The 20,086-nt window shown below is 42.4% G+C and overlaps 1 protein-coding gene across 1 annotated transcript in view; it reads left to right on the top strand.

The window, feature by feature from the left end:
* Positions 1-6,435: 6,435 nt before the first annotated feature.
* LOC110525992 (whirlin) overlaps positions 6,436-20,086 on the top strand; it is a 97,085-nt gene continuing 83,434 nt past the window's right edge. The window contains exon 1 of the mRNA XM_036981747.1: positions 6,436-7,835. Coding sequence (XP_036837642.1) covers positions 7,077-7,835 — 759 coding nt within the window. The 5' untranslated portion in view covers positions 6,436-7,076. The remainder of the gene's footprint in view (positions 7,836-20,086) is intronic.

Genomic DNA, 20,086 nt, shown 5'->3' with positions numbered 1-20,086 from the left:
CAGCACCACGGAGAGCTATACTCTGTGACATCACGGTGCTATTAACCAATCAAAGATCACTATAGCTTCCAGACCCTACTGGATTGGCTGTTGATAGATACCTAGCACTACCTAGAATGCTTGCTTGCTTGCTAGCACCCACATGAGGGCGAAGCTAACGTGGCTATCAATATTTTTGCTGATAAGCTAATATTGCCCTTAACGTAAGACAATCCCCTTCTCCTCTTCTACTTCACCCCTGAAATAAATTCCCTGTTTATCTCTATTATATCAATTACATAAATTAACACGAATAAATCAATTGAGTATTATCAACAGAAATAGGCTACATTTTACAACTCTAATACATTTTTGGGGGGAGGAAAATGTCATAAAATGAATGCTATCACATATGTTTATTACATAATAAATCTATCAAACAGATTGAATATTATCAACAGAATAAGCCACATTTTTAAATTCTAAGAAATAATTGAAATAGAATGTCCCATGTTTGAAATGGAAATATTTGTAAAGTGATCAGGTTTAGCATTGCACCATGAATATGTTACGTTTGGTATGGTTACATAAGACAAAAGGTTATTTAAGGTTAAAAAAATGAAAGGAGGGTAGTTGGTCGAGCGTATAACGCCAACATCTAGCAACCCAAAGGTTGCGTGTTCGAATCTCATCAAGGACAACATCAGCATTTTAGATAATTAGGAACTTTTCAACTACTTACTACTTTTTAGCTACTTTGCAACTACTTACAGTAGAATTGTAGGCTAACCTTTCCTCTAACCTTAACCCTTTTAGCTAACCCTTCGCTGAAGCCTAACCTCCCGGCACAACGGGGACTGTGAAGAGACACACAGCCATTTCTGTGCATTTGATATTGTATTTTGCGTTGTATTATGTATTGTATTATGTATGCGATGCGTGGTTGGGATACAACTGTGATATATGGTTGTCTCGCCTGGCTATCTTAAGATGAATGCACTAGCTGTGGGTCGCTCAGGATGGGAGTGCCTGCTGAATGGCTAAATTGTAATGTAAATCTAGTGCTATTTATATTTATGTATATTTTGTATTTTATTTGTTGTGTTGTTTCCTGTTTGGACTCCAGGAAGAGTAGCCGTTGCCTCGGCAGCAGCTAATTGGGGATCCTAATAAATACTAAATACTAAAACCCTTTAACCTAACTGGGTAGCCTAGTGGTTAGAGCGTTGGACTAGTAACCGGAAGGTTGCGAGTTCAAACCCCCGAGCTGACAAGGTACAAATCTGTCGTTCTGCCCCTGAACAGGCAGTTAACCCACTGTTCCCAGGCCGTCATTGAAAATAAGAATTTGTTCTTAACTGACTTGCCTGGTTAAATAAAGGTAAAATAAAATAAAAAATAAAATAACTCCTAACCTTAACCTTAACCCTAACATATCATATCGTATGCCGGACATCCACAAACACAAATTAATACATACCATACGAAACATAACATGTCATACTAAATGGAGTGTCTCGGATTTACATACAGAATAATCTGAAATGCTGTGAGATGAGGTCGGTATTCTAGATCCGCTACCTGTGGAATCACTATGGACTATCACCCAAAATAAATTTAAACATCTGTTCAGATATCCTCATCGCACTGACTTGTCTCGCAGATTGAGTTCAAAGCCTACTAAGTGTTTAAACCTTTGGGCAGTAACATACAGGAAGCTATTGCATCCAACATACTTCTGGAACTACTTTACACGTCATACAGTTCCACTAGATGGTGCTAGAACATGAAAATATGGGTCTCATGTTCGTGCTATCGCAATATGGATTGGGAGTTAGAATCAGTGGCAATTTTAGCATGTAAACCTCGGTGGGGGGCAAAAAAAAATATACATATTTTGATGCATGGCAGCAAAGCCATCACACCACACAACACTAAACAATACATTAATTGTACTATAACGGTAATAAACGGTGCCCGCAAACTTTTAGGGCCCACGTAAAGCTTTCTTTTCAGCACCATGGAGTGAATCCTTACCAACGCTACACCTGGCTATCAGACTTGTCTGGCAGTGAAGCAGTTCATTTAGCCTCATTTACTGCCTTTTAGAAAAACATAGCTGATATTGCTGACTTGCTTAAACAAATGTGGTTTCTACTAACAATTGAGATATACAAACTATGGTATAAGGGAACGACGAACGGATATGAGGCAATCCATAATTTCAATTAAGACATTAATGAGCGAGCTAAGACGGACATAGTCAATATAACTATTTGTTCAGCACTTTTGAAATATACAGCGACAAAATGCAGAAACATGGACCCTTCTTCCAGTATTTTTCCTGTACACCAGGTCAGAATGGTAGGATAAATAAAAGGGGCATATAAGCAGACAATGAAAGCGCTTACAATATTTGATGATGACATTTCTCAAAAATAAGCTGTAGGCTACATGTGCACCATGTGTCAAAAACAGTAGGCTAAGTAATGAGGGCATAATGAAGGTGTTGCATGTGAATGTTTATCATTTTAAGCTTAGAAGAGACCCTTAAACCCATACTTGGACCACACACCCTCTCCACTGAATAGCATGCTAGTAATTGCTTGCAATGCTTGCAGTGATCCCTTCCAAACCACTCATTGTTGAATTAGCGTTTTCCAACTTGTGTAATGTTGGGTTGGGTTTACTTGATAGCCACCTACACAAATAGCTAGCTAGAACAAAGTGTTAATAAGATAAATTCATTTAAAAAGATTAAAAGCAATACAAATAAGTTCTCCAGTAGGCATCCAATGCGCGATGAGCACCGATACGTTTTATCTATAATTTCTCTTAATTTGACAAGGATTGAAAAGGATTTACAAAGAGATTGTGGACTTAATTCATGATTATGACTGCTTGTCTAACTTGCTAGCTGAGACTTTGAAAGTATGATGTTGACATAATCAGTCCAATCAAAGGTATGGTAGATATAACGTGATTTGACATAATTGTATCTGTGTCCAATGACCTTGAGCCTTCTTGGATGGGCACTTATAATGTAAATCTATGGCAGCACCCAAAGGGCTCGAACTTTCTTGCTCTCCCTGTAGATTTTGCGGTGACGTAGAGTCCCCATGAGTGACAGAACACTGAGCCAATCATGGCGCAACTAGAGAACATTACCAACCCCTACGCTCTGTATTTTCCGCTGGCTGCCCCACTACCACAAAAATCACAGAGCTAGGCTGAAACACCTGCATTTTGGAGCTGCCTTACTCAAGAAAGCTAAAGAGACCACGTTTGTATGTGGATTTATTTTAACAGATGGATTTATTTTTACATTGTTTGTAAACTGGTGTGAAAAGTATTAATGCCACAATAACATGCAAAACAGGCAATTTTGTAAAAAATAAAAACCTTTTTTAGTCCAATTGGTTTTTGGCCTGAATGACGGGTCGCCACTAGTCTTTAACATCCGTCACTGCATAATTGTCAGCTCATGTTTTACAATGACAACCCTTTGTTCCAGCTCTTTTCACAGTGCGGATTTCAAAACAAAAATTCACTGTATGGAGTATGCGTCATTCTTAAACTCAGCAAAAAAAGAAACGTCCTCTCACTGTCAACTGCGTTTATTTTCAGCAAACTTAACGTGTAAATATTTGTATGAACATAACAAGATTCCACAACTGAGACATAAACTGAACAAGTTCCACAGACATGTGACTAACAGAAATGGAATAATGTGTCCCTGAACAAAGGGGGGGATCAAAATCAAAAGTAACTGTCAGTTTCTGGTATTGGCACCAGCTGCATTAAGTACTGCAGTGCATTTCCTCCTCGTGGACTGCACCAGATTTGCCAGTTCTTGCTGTGAGATGTTACCCCACTCTTCCACCAAGGCATCTGCAAGTTCCCGGACATTTCTGGGGGGAATGGCCCTAGCCCTCACCCTCCGATCCAACAGGTCTCAGATGTGCTCAATGGGATTGAGATCCAGGCTCTTCGCTGGCCATGGCAGAACTCTGATATTCCTGTCTTGCAGGAAATCACACACAGAACGAGCAGTATGGCTGGTGGCATTGTCATGCTGGAGGGTCATGTCAGGAGGAGCCTGCAGGAAGGGTACCACATGAGGGAGGAGGATGTCTTTCCTGGAACACACAGCATCGATATTGCCTGCAATGACAACAAGCTCAGTCCGATGATGCTGTGACACACCGCCCCAGACCATGACGGACCCTCCACCTCCAAATCGTTCCTGCTCCAGAGTACAGGCCTCGGTGTAATGCTCATTCCTTTGACGTTAAACGCGAATCCGACCATCAACCCTGGTGAAGAGCCCTTTTTGCCAGTCCTGTCTGGTCCACTGACGGTGGGATTGTGCCCATAGGTGACATTGTTCCCGGTGATGTCTGATGAGGACCTGCCTTACAACAGGCCTACAAGCCCTCAGTCCAGCCTCTCTCAGCCTATTGCGGACAGTCTGAGCAGTGATGGAGGGATTGTGCGTTCCTGGTGTAACTCGGGCAGTTGTTATTGCCATCCTGTGACTCTACCGCAGGTGTTATGTTTTGGATGTACCGATCCTGTGCAGGTGTTACACGTGGTCTGCCAATGCGAGGACGATCAGCTGTCCATCCTGTCTCCCTGAAGCGCTGTCTTAGATGTCTCACAGTATGGACATTGCAATTTATTACCCTGACCACATCTGCAGTCCTCATGCCTCCTTGCAGCATATGCCTAAGACACTTTAACGCAGATGAACAGGGACCCTGGGCATCTTTCTTTTGGTGTTTTTCAGAGTCAGTAGAAAGGCGTCTTTAGTGTCCTAAGTTTTCATAACTGTGACCTTAATTGCCTACGTCTGTAAGCTGTTAGTGTCTTAACTACTGTTCCACAGGTGCATGTTCATTAATTGTTTATGGTTCACTGATCAAGCATGGGAAACAGTGTTTAAACCCTTTACAATGAAGATCTGTGAAGTTATTTGGATTTTTACAAATTATCTTTGAAAGACAGGGTCCTGAAAAAGGGAAGTTTCTTTTTTTGCTGAGTTTATGTTAGATTTGTCCTTAATAAAGTATATGCACATGATTGAGATAGGAATCTATTCTAAAGCATATGTATTATCATTGGACATTAATATTTAGATTCAATGCAATTCCCCCCTCATGTAAATGAAATACCCTATATTTATCTGTTCAGCTTTATCGTCTCATAATAGGTTAATTAGCAAAATTCTCAAATCCAGAGCATTTAAATAACGTGTTGTTTGCTACTGTTTTTGTATGCTACTGTTTTTGTAGACATTTGCTTACTTGATCGTTTCTGGATAGGCTACTTACCTACCAACAGTTGCAACTCCGGAGCATTTAAAAAAACTTTTCTAGGTTTCTGTTTTTAACGGCACTTGCTTTCTGGGTCTTACTAAATTCAGCGTGATGTGCAATACGCCTGCTCGCTTTTTCATGTGTTGCTGGGCTGGTTGGTGGCGCATGTTTTGATAGGCCTACCATGAACCCATGTTATCCATATACCGTATATATACAGAACCAATCAAAAGTTTGGACACACCTACTCATTGCAGGGTTTTTCTTTATTTTTTACTATTTTATACATTGTAGAATAATAGTGAAGACATCAAAACTATGAAATAACACATATGGAATCATGTAGTAAGCACAAAAGTGTTAAACACATCAAAATATATTTTAGTTTGTTAAAAGTAGCCACCCTTTGCCTTGATGACAGCTTTGCACAGTCTTGGCATATTTTCCTTTTTTCAATGCTAAGGATTCTAGCGTCAATGCTTCCATGCTTCCATATCCTTAGCAAATATCGTGGAGTGCACCTGGAAGAGGAAATATGTGGATAGGAGAGAGAATGCATATTGCTGTGTTATTGCTGGTGGAGACAATTGCCTAAAAATAGATAACGATTATAATTAGCCCATGGTAAGGTGTGCAGCTATACGATGAGGTCTGTGTAGGGACCTGGCTAATGCCGCTGTATGGTCCTAAAGTCTGCTGAATGCTTAGCCTATTATTATCTAGCTCCTGACAAATAGAGAGCCACCTGCAACAGTATCTCAGACACAGAGGCGCCCCAAATATTGAGATGTATTATAATACACTGAATGGGGACATGTAGCCCTGCATTTAGTCCATAGGCCTACATGTGATTGAAATTAAGTAGTGAACTCTCGATGCCACTCTCACTAGCCTGTGTAGATCTCATGTACATTATGGAACTTTCTTATGTAAGGTAAATTAACTGGAGCATAGTGATACTGTAGCTGGGAACTTCTATTATTTATGTGCGTTACTTCAATGAGAACAACTCACGTATTGCCAAGCATCTGTATGTGTGGACGTGTAACGCCTCGCAATCCCGTCAGTTTCTCACCAACACACATACATACTGCACACACCTGCGTCATTTCCTAATCAGAAAATATATGAGTGAATGAGCAAGTGCGGCGCTTTTAAGTAACAATATGAAATATTCTTCTCCGATAGAGGAAGACCAACTACCTTGCAATTGAAGGGGACACTGAGACGAACGAGAAACAATCAGCTTTTTAATTTTGGTCTATAAAAATAATGATGACATAGGTAGGCTACAAAGATGACCAATTGCGAACAGTTTTGCTCCCAGACCACCCAGAGGAACACATTCAGGTGCCACGTAGTGCAAGAGCGCGCGCGTCTTGTCCGTATTCTTTGTTATCCAGTATAATATTCAGTTGAATAAAAGTTGTTGTTGTTGTGACAAGTCTAGAAATATTCCTCTGCTGCACGAGTATTTTTGCCAACTTTCTGAAGCAATTATTTTCTCACCATCATCTACGGATCTACGGTGCACCTTCACACAAACCGGACTCTCCATAAATAGGTGAAGATCGAAGATGCGGCGGCAATGGAGAGCTGTTATTATTTGATGCTTCCGACAGGCATTATTGGAAAGATGACCATTTTCAACGCTGACTTCCTCCAAGAATCACCGTGCGGTCATGTGTTTTCGGAGCGGAGAGACTTCTATAGCAGTATCTCAAATGCATGATCTGACCATCCATGTCTGGGGTGTGCTGTTTATGGTAAAGCTGTAGCATGATGAGCAGCGATTTGGAGCGCGTTTCACTAAATTCAACGACGGCTAACTCGGGAATTGGGTCGGGTGGCCGCGCGCTGTCAGCAAACGTTCGGAAGCTGCACAACGCGCTCAACCTGCTGCTCACAGACTTCGAGAGAGAACAGTTCATACACTGTCTAAATGTGTACCATGCAAAGCGCAACGTCTTCGATTTAGTTCAAACTCTCAAAATAATCCTCAACACGCCAAACAAACGACAACTCCTCCCCATGTTGCGGTTGGTCATTCCGCGCTCAGACCAGCTGTTGTTTGACCAGTATACTTCCGAGGGCCTGTACCTTAAAACGGACCATCTACCGCAAAACAGTGGTAACAACCCTGAAAGCTCTGGAGGAGAAGTAGGCAATGCTGCAAACCACCATGTCCAAATTCCCACTGCTCACTGTATGAACCCTCATGATCTCTCTTGTTATGCATCACCAGGAGCGTGTCCCGGCAAGGATGGTTTCAGCACCACTGCTGATGGGACCGCTCCCCAGGCTTTCATCCAGGGGGAGCCTTTTGGAGAGATCCGCCAAGTGACACTGAGACGCAGAAAGAGCAATGAGGGTTTAGGGTTCAGCATCCGGGGAGGCTCCGAGCACGATGTGGGAATATATGTGTCGCTAGTAGAACCCGGATCTTTTGCTGAGAATGAGGGATTGAGGGTCGGTGATCAAATAGTGACTGTTAACGACATGCTGTTTGACAGACTCTCACACATGGAGGCAGTCAAGGTAGGCTGTGCGGCTGTGTGTATATGTGTGTGTCTGGGTCAGCCTTCATGAATGAAGCAAGGATAAATTGGTTGTCACCTCAAATCTCATTGTGTGTGTGTGTGTGTGTGTGTTTGTGTACACGGATATCCCTATCAAGTGGCGATTTTAGCATGTAAATCTTGGTGGGGCAAACAAACAAAAACATGTTTAATGCATGCCAGCAAAGCCACTACACAACACACCATTAAACAATACATTAATTGCACTATAACGGTGACAAACGGTGCCCACAAACTGTTAGGACCTACATAAAGCTGTCCCAACAGCTGTCCCAACACCTTACGACTTCTACGCCTGGCTATCAGTGGTGCCTTGTCTGGCAGCGAAACAGTTCATTCAGCCTCATTTACTAGCTTTTAACAAAACATAGATGATTTGGCTGACTTGCTGAAACATTCTTTTCAGTTTCCACTAACAATTGAGATGTACAAACGATGGCATAGGGGGATGACGTGCGAATAAGAGGCAATCTGGAATTTTGATTAATATATTAATGAGCGAGCAAGGATGAACGTAGTCTATGTAACTATTTTTTCATTACTTTTGAAATGTACAGCGACAGAATTCAGAACATGGACCGTTATTACAGTATTCTCCCTATACACCAAGTCAGAACCGCAGGATAAATAAAGGGGTCATATAAGCAGACAATGAGAGCTCTTACAATATTAAATGCTTACATTTCTCTAAAACAGGCTATAGGCTACATGTACACCACCAAGTCAGAACAGTAGGCTAAATTATGAGGGGAAAATTGACAGCTTACTACACAACATACACTTAGTATTACTTTCTTAGCTACAGTATACAAATTACATAATTTATGCAGCAGCAGCATACAAGACATTTTTGGACTCAACTTGTTGTGCTGTGCTCACTTGAACAGGAATGTGGCGCAGTGGTCTTTTACATCAAAGTCTGGCATTCTCTGGATTTATGGTGCTTTCAAGACAACTGGGAACTCAGAAAAAAACAAGGTTGAATCCTGATGACTTCAGTGATCTTCAGGTCGGCGCTCTAGAAAGAGGCCCGAGTTCCCAACTTGCAATTCCGAGTTGGATGACCATTGAACATGTATTTTCCCAGTCGTAGCTTGCTAGCTAATGTTTTGAAAATATGATGTCGACATGATCAGTCCAATCAAAGCCAATGTAGATATACCGTAATTTGACGTCATTTTATCTGTGGCCAAAGACCTTGAGCCTTTTTGGATGGGCACTTCTAATGTAACTCTATGGCAGCACCCAACGTGCTTTAATTTTTAAGCTCTACCCGTAGATTTTGCGGTGATGTAGTGTCCCCATGAGTGACAGAACACTGAGCCAAGCATGGCGCAACTAGAGAACATTACCAGCCCCTACACTTCGTATTTTCCGCTGGCTGCCCCACCACCACCGAAATCACTGAGCTAGGCTGAAACACCTGCATTTTGGAGCTGCCTTACTCAAGAAAGCAAAAAAAGAGACCATGTTTGTATGCGTTTTTATTAACTAAATGTTATTTTTTTAAATGACGTTGTTTGCTAACTGATATGTGACATATATTCATTCCAAAATAGCATTCAAAACAGGCGAAAAACCCACGTGCCCTGAATGACGGGTCGCCACTGTCCCTATCCATAGTGCATATGCCTATCCACAGCTAAATAGAGAAGATTAATAAAACAGAAGAAACCAAGACACAGGGCAGTAGTAGCAATGATGCCCAGTTCCAATATAACATAATGTGACATTAATAAACACACAAAAGCTCTTTTTACGTCTCAAATGGCACAATATTATTTTTAAAAGGGCACTACTTTTGACCGTGAGCCATAAAAGGCCCTCGTCAACTGTAGCGCTCTCTGTAGCGCTCTTTGGGAGACAATTCATGTCTGTTAAGGAAAAAGGACAGGACCAGTGAAAAGCAAACTACTAATGTAGCCTTGTCTGCTGAAACAGAGCGACAGAGAGTGTCATGTGGGATACGACATCAGTTGCTTAAGGTCCAGTTTAAGACGCTAGTTTTAATCCCATCAAATTGTATTTGATTCTACACCACCGATCACAGATTCATGCTCCCTACCATGGCCTGTGTCTCCAATGCGACCTCAGCTGAACTTCTCTTTTTTTATTTTCTATTTCTGCAGAACTTTGCTAGTCTGAGGAGAGAAAGTATAGTGCAGATACTGGGGCCGTCCCAAATATGACCCTATCCCCTATATAGTGCACTAAAAGTAGTATGAAATTGAAAGTGGACTTGTAAGTGGAACGTAAAGTGGAGGGGGCAGGGTGAGTGGAGTGGAGGGAGATGAATACAAGCAGCAGAGTGGGAGTTTGTGTCTCAAATAGCAGCATATTCTCTATAAAGTGCACTACTTTTGCCCAGAACCCATTTGGTGTCATTTAGTGCATTGTAAGGAATAGGGTGCCATTTAAGACTCAATCAGACAGTGTAATGCCTGGTTTTCTTATCTAGTCAGGAAAATGAATGTGTTTCACATAGTGACATTATTTGTGGGGTTGCTATCAGTGGGGTGTTTTGTTGTCACAGCAGGTGTATTTTATCAGTGCTGCTGTCTGTGTTCGTCAGGCTGTCTGTCACAAGACATTGTATAGCAAATGCCATCTGATTTCACCCAGTCAGACTTCAATACACAACCTGCAGCTTTCTGTTGTGGCAAAATAAAAGCCCTTTCAGACGATTCGGAATTGATTGATGTATAATTTAAGACCAAATAAAGAACCATTTTCAACACAGTCATAGAAAATGTGGATATTTTGGATCACTTTAGAAGGAAAAAACAGTTTTACAAAGTTAACACGTCCAGTCATTTATTTAGTCAAATACTGAGCCAAAATATGATAGATATTTTTTTATTTAATAAACATTTATTCTATTGGATATGTTTGCTTGCCTCAAAATGAGGGATTTAGAATGGTTGGGCGTTGGCAGAGTCATGTATTAAGATATACATAAATCATATCTATATATATGGATGTTGGTCTTGGTGGTTATTGCTCAGCAGGCTGCTAATTGTGCCTGAATAGAGGAGTCTCTGAAGGACAGGCAAATAGGGTTGTGTTGTCTTACTTATTACGTTTTGAATGGGTTCAGCTTGTTATGTTAGGAACCTGGTAATTATGAGTCAATGTATTGTTGTTGGTCTTCGGTTCTCCTCAAGGTACAGATCTAGACGGACACTGATAAAAGCTCAAACCAGATGTACTCTCCCAACTGGATGCTTTATTGCTTGCTGTTTGGGGTTTTAGGCTGGGTTTCTGTACAGCACTTTGAGATATCAGCTGATGTACGAAGGGCTATATAAAATCAATTTGATTTGATTTGATAGCATACAAAGTTCTTTATATACAGTGCATGTAGCAAATGTCACAGGAGGATTTGCACAGACTGGGCCGGATGGCTATTCTTCCTCCTTGAGTTGCAGTTCCTCTCTCTGCATCCTGTTATTCTCACTCTGCTCCCCAACTTCGACGTTAAAGACCATCTCCCGTCTTCCCATAGGAACTAGACTGGTGGGCAGTAACTCAACCACGACCCAGACAGATGGCTTCTGTCCAACTCTGCAAAACATGTTCTAATCCCAGACAGATGGCTCCTATCCAACTCTTATAGGATCGTACTTGTACTCAGAGACATGCTCCTTCTGTACTTGTCAGTACTTGTCCATTTGCCCATGTGTAACACACATACAGTGCATTCGGAAAGTATTCAGACCCCTTGACTTGTTCCAAATTTTGTTACGTTACAGCTTTATTCTAAAATTGATTTTATTTAAAAAAAAAATAATATCCTCATCAATCTACACACAATACCTAATAATGACAAAGCAAAAACAGGTTTTTAGAAATAATTTCAAATGTATTAAAAATAAAAACAGAAATTACTTATTTAGATAAGTATTCAGACCCTTTGCTATGCAACTCAAAATTGAGCTCAGATACATCCTGTTTCCATTGTTTGTTTCTACAACTTCATTGGAGTCCACCTGTGGTAAATTCAAATGATTGGACATGAAATGGAAAGGCACACACATGTCAATTCAACGTCCCACAGTTGACAGTGCATGTCAGAGCAAAACCAAGTCATGAGGGCGAAGGAATTGTCTGTAGAGCTCTGAGACAGGATTGTGTCGAGGCACAGATCTGGGGAAGAGTGCCAAACAAATTCGGCAGCATTGAAGGTCCCAAAGAACACGGTGGCCTCCATAATTTTTAAATGGAGGCAGTTTGGAACCACCAAGACTCTTCCTAAAGCTGGCTGCATGGCCAAACTGAGCAATCAGAGGAGAAGGGCCATGGTCAGGGAGGTGACAAAGAACCCGACTGTCACTCTGTGGAAATGGGAAAACCTTCCAGAAGGACAACCATCTCTGCTGCACTCCACCAATCAGGCCTTTATGGTAGAGTGGCCAGACGGAAGCCACTCCTCAGTAAAAGGTACATGACAGCCCACTTGGAGTTTGCCAAAAGGCACCTAAAGGACTCTCAGACCATGAGAAACAAGATTCTCTGGTCTGATGAAACCAAGACTGAACTCTTGGGCCCGAATGTCAAGCGTCACATCTGGAAGAAACCTGGCACCATCCCTACGTTTTTTTTAAATTATTTTTTTAACCTTAATTAAACTAAGGAAAGTCGGTGAAACATGGTGGTGGCAGCATTATGCTGTGGGGATGTTTTTCAGCTGGCAGGGACTGGGAGACTAGTCAGGATCGAGGGAAAGATGAACGGAGAGATCCTTGATGAAAACCTGCTCCAGAGCGCTCAGACTGGTGAAAAGGTTCACCTTCCAACAGGACAACAACCCTAAGTACACAGCAATGACATTGCAGGAATGGCTTCGGGACAATTCTCTGAATGTCCTTGAGTGGCCCAGCCAGAGCCCAGACTTGAATCCAATCATACATCTCTGGAGAGACCTGAAAATAGCTGTGCAGCGACGCTCCCCGTCCAACCTGACAGAGCTTGAGAGGATATGCAGAGAAGAATGGGATAAACTCCCAAAATACAGGTGTGCCCAGCTTGTAGTGTCATACCCAAGAAGACTCAAGGCTGTAATCGCTGCCACAGTTTCCTCAACAAAGTACTGAATGAAGGGTCTGAATACTTACGTAAATGTGATATTTCAGTTTTTTACTTTTATACATTTTTAAAAAATGTATAAAAACCTGTTTTTACTTTGTCATTCTGGGGTATTGTGTGTATATTAATGAGGTGGATTTAAAAAAATACATTTTAGAAGAATGCTGTAATGTAACAAAATGTGGAAAAAGTCAAGGGGTCTGAATACTTTCCGAATGCACTGTATGTGTGTTACACATGAGCAAATGTTCAAGGAGTTTGAATACTTCAAATCAAATCAAATCCAATTTTATTTGTCACATACACATGGTTAGCAGATGTTAATGCGAGTGTAGCGAAATGCTTGTGCTTCTAGTTCCGACAATGCAGTAATAAACAACAAGTAATCTAGCTAACAATTCCAAAACTACTACCTTATAGACACAAGTGTAAGGGGATAAAGAATATGTACATAAAGATATATGAATGAGTGATGGTACAGAGCGGCATAGGCAAGATACAGTAGATGGTATTGAGTGCAGTATATACATATGAGATGAGTATGTAAACAAAGTGGCATAGTTAAAGTGGCTAGTGATACATGTATTACATAAAGATGCAGTAGAGGATATAGAGTACAGTATATACATATACATATGAGATGAATAATGTAGGGTATGTAAACATTATATTAGGTAGCATTGTTTAAAGTGGCTAGTGATATATTTTACATAATTTCCCATCAATTCCCATTATTAAAGTGGCTGGAGTTGAGTCAGTGTGTTGGCACCAGCCACTCAATGTTAGTGGTGGCTGTTTAACAGTCTGATGCCCTTGAGATAGAAGCTGTTTTTCAGTCTCTCGGTCCCAGCTTTGATGCACCTGTACTGACCTCGCCTTCTGGATGATAGCGGGGTGAACAGGCAGTGGCTCGGGTGGTTGTAGTCCTTGATGATCTTTATGGCCTTCCTGTGACATCGGGTGGTGTAGGTGTCCTGGAGGGCAGGTAGTTTGCCCCCGGTGATGCGTTGTGCAGGCCTCACTACCCTCTGGAGAGCCTTACGGTTGTGGGCGGAGCAGTTGCCGTACCAGGCGGTGGTACAGCCCGACAGGATGCTCTCGATTGTGCATCTGTAGAAGTTTGTGAGTGCTTTTGGTGACAAACCAAATTTCTTCAGCCTCCTGAGGTTGAAGAGGCTGTCTGTGTGGGTGGACCAATTCAATTTGTCTGTGATGTGTACGCCGAGGAACTTAAAACTTACTACCCTCTCCACTACTGTTCCATCGATGTGGATAGGGGGGTGTTCCCTCTGCTGTTTCCTGAAGTCCACAATCATCTCCTTAGTTTTGTTGACGTTGAGTGTGAGGTTATTTTCCTGACACCACACTCCGAGGGCCCTCACCTCCTCCCTGTAGGCCGTCTCGTCGTTGTTGGTAATCAAGCCTACCACTGTTGTGTCGTCCGCAAACTTGATGATTGAGTTGGAGGCGTGCGTGGCCACGCAGTCATGGGTAAACAGGGAGTACAGGAGAGGGCTCAGAACGCACCCTTGTGGGGCCCCAGTGTTGAGGATCAGCGGGGTGGAAATGTTGTTGCCTACCCTCACCACCTGGGGGCGGCCCGTCAGGAAGTCCAGTACCCAGTTGCACAGGGCGGGGTCGAGACCCAGGGTCTCGAGCTTGATGACGAGCTTGGAGGGCACTATGGTGTTAAATGCCGAGCTGTAGTCGATGAACAGCATTCTCACATAGGTATTCCTCTTGTCCAGATGGGTTAGGGCAGTGTGCAGTGTGGTTGAGATTGCATCGTCTGTGGACCTATACTTTCTGAATGCACTGTAGGTTCAATATAACCCGTAACTAGATAATTACTACGGATAAGCTAATTATACTATACATGAAAAGGTGCTCAGGTCACTACAGTCTCTAACAGTCATTACACAGTTGAACCATTACAAAGAGCTCTATTTACATAAGTGGCCATAGATATTTTCACATATTTTCAGAAAATGTGTATAAGCCTTAACTCGCTTAATAATACGGTTTCCATAAGTAATGTTGACATTAGAATGCAGTTAAAACCACCTCTTCCGAGCGATTTTACTAATGCGCTCTAGTGTGCCTAAAGTAAATTAAAATGGTTTTCCAGTGTGTTTGTCGCTGTTATTTTTTTAGGCATTAATATTTTTTATGGAAAAAGGGTTATTAACTCATAACGTTATGGGAAAAGGGTTTTTGTTCCAGATAACTGATAAGATCCACAGGATGAAATTGTCATTTTATATAACTGTTACATCACTTTTCAGTTTTTGTCTCCTATACGTTCCCAGCAGACTCCTATCAGTTCCTAAGGCCTGTACCACCCTGCTGTGCTGCTATGATTTCCCTGCAGAGAGAGACTGTGGCTCCCTCTCAGTTATTCATTGGTCTCGATCCCCATCTCATCAAGAACTAAATAATTCATTAAAGCTTTTAATTAAGCAGGCAGCATTTAAGGCAGGGAGCAACAAGGCTAATGCTTCCTCTCTTGTGCTACTTCAAAGGATACGTCACAAATGGCACCCTATTCCCTATATAGTGCACTACTTTAGTAGTGTAGTGCACTATTTAGGAAATAGGATGCCATTTGAGACGTAGACAAAGTGCCACTGTAAGTTTGCCAGACAGGAAGCAGCTGGAGGGAGTGAGCAGTTATATACATTTACGTTGACATTTTAGTGATTTAGCAGACGCTCTTATCCAGAGCGACTTACAGTAGTGAATGCATACATTTTCATACCTTTTTTGTGCTGGTATACTCTTCATTGTTTATCCGGTGCTGTTATGGAACACATACAGTGTAATTTTATTCAAATCCCATATTACTTTAAGCCTGTACGTTTCTCTGTCAAAGAGCTGGGGGGAGTGTAGCTGAAGTGAAATGGAAACTTTGGTCTATAGGGTTTTACCTACATGGTTCTCCCCTGCAGTGTTGTGACTCTTTCTTCACAGTAAACCAAACAGGCTGGGCAAGGAGCTTATATCGGTCACTCTTATCTGCATTCTCTCCCTCTCTCTTTTCATCCCTCTCTTTCTCACGCTCACGCACACGCTCTCACACACGCATGCGCACACACACACACACACAGAGGAATTTGCTGAAGGCAAAACAGCCCTCACAGTCTTGTGAATAGCTAATACTCTTACTCGTACTCTCCATTCATTCAGGAGGAAGTAGATGAAGCAGAAACAAGCTGTGCTGAATTCCCACCGCTCTGGAACAGACCTCTAACCAATGCTGCTGCTGCTATTTATATAGCGTGATACACAGGGGCAATTGAGTTTTTCATGTAACCTAACAAAAAGCGAATGTCATGACAAAAGCTTTAGAGAAACGGTACCGTTATATAACGGCGGAGTGTGAATAATGAGGTGAATAATAAGCAAATATTTAAATAAATAGATATCAAGGGAGGGAGCAGCAGTTGTGTTCAGCTGCCATGGCGTGGTCAGTATTATCAAAGTGGATCCCAGCCAGGCTTGGGTTGCATCCCAAATGGCACCCTGTTCCCTATACGGTGCACTCCTTTAGACCAGGGACCATAAGGCTCTGGTCAAAAATAGTGCACAATGTAGGGAATAGGGTGCCATTTGCGACGCAGTTCATCCATTGATTCATCAAAGCGCTATTTTGCTTTGAGGGGGCAGCAGTGTGTTTTTTTGGAGACGTTTGAAATGTGGAGTTATAGTTGAATCAATTGGGTGGGTTCTCATCCCATGCACAAAATGTGTGCTATATATCTTCTCTTCCGTACTGAGGCACCATGGAGGGCCTTGCAGGGCCTAACATACTCCAGCACAGCTCTCTCCACGAGATGCAAGAAAAGAGGACGACACGAGACTCACCTCAACCATCTCTCAAAATCATGCCCTGCTCTTTTTATACTTCTGGGCCTGTATTCATAAAGTGTATTCAACACTGCACCAAAGGACTGAGAATTAACATATTGAAGCTGCCGAAGGTTAAATGTAAGATGCTAACTAATGCACTTTACATGAGTTCTTGTTATTTGTAGTCTGAGACCTCATTCTTTTGACAATAAGATTAGTTTATGGCTCAGATCAGCCCTAGCCCATACATGTCCCCCCCCCCCCCCCCTCCTAGTTCTGACTGACTTTGTCCCTGGCTTCATTACTGAACTGTCATCCCCATTGTATGTGCTGCTTCTCTTTATCAAAGCCACCTGTCTGTCATCTTCTCCCCCATCTTCCTTTCTTTCCTTTTTTCTTTCTTTTTCACCTGTCTCCTGTCACCAGGGATCCATTTCTTGTCACCCATCTTTCATCTCTGTCTTTCAGCTCTTTCGCTTTCTCTGCATCTCTCGCTCTCTCTCTCTGTCTGTCTCTCTCTCTCTCTGGACCTATATTCCTTTCTTTCTTCAGTCTCCCTTTCACTGTTAAACATATATTTCTGTCCTTCTCTCTTTGCACTCTGTCTTCCCTGGACAATACTGTGTATCTCACTCTACCACTCACTCAGAATACCAACCAACAGCCCTCTACAGAGAGAACCATTGAAACGGATATGCTTCAGCAGCACATCAAAACAGTCTGTCCGTCAGACAGCAGTGGAATGGATGGATAGATAGACAGGAAGTAGTAAATTGTGTGTTTTATGGAGCTGTTAGAGCATTGAGCTGTAGCTTGTAATTACTGTCTGAAATGAAGATACTTGGGCTCTAGACTCCATCTCAGGCTACATCCAAAATGGCACCCTATTACCCTATAGAGTGCAGTACTTTCGACCAACTCAGTGGCCTTGTGGTTAATGTGTCCGCACTGAGATTGGAAGGTTGGGAGTTCAATCCCTTGCTGAGTCATACCAAAGACTGTAAAAATGAAAACCGGTGTGTCTCTGCTTGGCACTCAGCATTATGGAGATTGGGGGTAAGACCCTGTGATAGACCAGTGTCCAGGGGGTGAACTTGTACATGAAGCTGTCTCTTGCTACAGAAACAGGAGCCAAGGCGTGTGGAAGGCTACTTCCTTACTATGGGCCGTGCGGGATGCAGAACAATCTCAGGCTCACAGGACAACTATGGGCCCAATAATGAAAGGTCCAGACAGGTGACATCCTCACACTATGATAAACTGGACCTTGAGAGTAGGCTTTACCACTATTAGTTGCAAATCTAGGCTTGAGGTAATTGGATGATTATAGGTATTGCTGCAATATGAGCATTACGATTATTTGGTTTTGGGTGCTAAAATGATATACACATTTATTTATTTTTTATTTTACCTTTATTTAGCCAGGTAGGCCAGTTGAGAACAAGTTCTCATTTACAACTGTGACCTGGCCAAGATAAAGCAAAGCAGTGTGACACAAAAAACAACACAGAGTTACACATGGAATAAACAAACGTACAGTCAATAACACAATATAAAAAAATCTGTATACAGTGTGAGCAAATGAGGTAAGATTAGGGAGGTAAGGCAATAAATAGGCCAATTAAACACTGGAGTGATAGATGTGCAGAAGATGAATGTGCAAGTAGACATACTGGGGTGCAAAGGAGCAAAAAAATAAATAAATAACAACATGGGGATGAGGTAGTTGGGTGGGCTATTTACAGATGAGCTATGTACAGGTGCAATGTTCTGTGAGCTGCTCTGACAGCTAATGCTTAAAGTTAGTGAGGGAGATATGAGTCTTCAGCTTATTTTTGCAATTCCTTCCTGTCATTGGCAGCAGAGAACTGGAAGGAAAGGCTGCCAAAGGAGGAATAGGCTTTGGGGGTGACCAGTGAAATATACCTGCTGGAGTGCGTGCTACGGGTGGGTGCTGCTATGGTGACCAGTGAGCTGAGATAAGGCGGGGCTTTACCTAGCAAAGACTTATAGATGACCTGGAGCCAGTGGGTTTGGCGACGAATATGAAGCAAGGGCCAGCTAACGAGAGCATACAGGTCGCAGTGGTGGGTAGTATATGGGGCTTTGGTGAAAAAACGGATGGCACTGTGATAGACTGCATCCAATTTGCTGTGTAGAGTGTTGCTGGCTATTTTGTAAATGACATCGCCGAAGTCGAGGATCGGTAGGATGGTCAGTTTTACGAGGGTATGTTTGGCAGCATGAGTGAAGGATGTTTGTTGCGAAATAGGAAGCCGATTCTAGATTTAATTTTGGATTGGAGATGCTTAATGTGAGTCTGGAAGGAGAGTTTACAGTCTAACCAGACACCTAGGTATTTGTAATTATCCACATATTCTAAGTCAGAACCGTCCATAGTGATGCTGGACAGGCGGGCAGGTGCGGGCAGCGATCGGTTGAAGAGCATGCATTTAGTGTTACTTGCATTTCAGAACAGTTGGAGGCCACGGAAGGAGAGTTGTATGGCGTTGAAGCTCGTCTGGAGGTTAGTTAACACAGTGTCCAAAAACGGACGAGATGTATACAGAATGGTGTCGTCTACGTAGAGGTGGATCAGAGAATCACCAGCAGCAAGAGCGACATCATTGATGTATACAGAGAAGAGAGTCGGCCCGAGAATTGAACTCTGTGGCACCCCCATAGAGACTGCCAGAGGTCCGGACTACAGGCCCTCTGATTTGGCACACTGAACTCTGTCTGAGAAGTAGTTGGTGAACCATGCAAGGCAGTCATTTGAGAAACCAAGGCTGTTGAGTCTTCCGATTAGAATGTGGTGATTGACAGAGTCGAAAGCCTTGGCCAGGTCAATGAATACGGCTGCACAGTATTGTCTTTTATCGATGGCGGTTATGATATTGTTTAGGACCTTGAGCGTGGTTGAGGTGCACCCATGACCAGCTTGGAAACCAGATTGCATAGCGGAGACGGTACGGTGGGATTCAAAATGTTTGGTGATCTGTTTGTTAACTTGGCTTTCGAATGCCTTAGAAAGGCAGGGTAGGATAGATATAGGTCTGTAGCAGTTTGGGTCTAGAGTGTATCCCCTTTTGAAGAAGGGGATGAACACAGCAGCTTTCCAAACGTTGGGAATCTCAGACGATACGAAAGAGAGGTTGAACAGGCTAGTAATAGGGGTTGCAATAATTGCAGCGGATAATTTTAAAAAGAGAGGGTCCCAATTGTCTAGCCCAGCTGATTTGTAGGGGTCCAGATTTTGCAAATCTTTCAGAACAT

This window comes from Oncorhynchus mykiss, chromosome 6 (genome assembly GCF_013265735.2).
Source record: "Oncorhynchus mykiss isolate Arlee chromosome 6, USDA_OmykA_1.1, whole genome shotgun sequence".
Taxonomy (NCBI): domain Eukaryota; kingdom Metazoa; phylum Chordata; class Actinopteri; order Salmoniformes; family Salmonidae; genus Oncorhynchus; species Oncorhynchus mykiss.
Note: the sequence above shows the minus strand (reverse complement) of the source record. Positions and strands in the feature narration are given on the sequence as shown.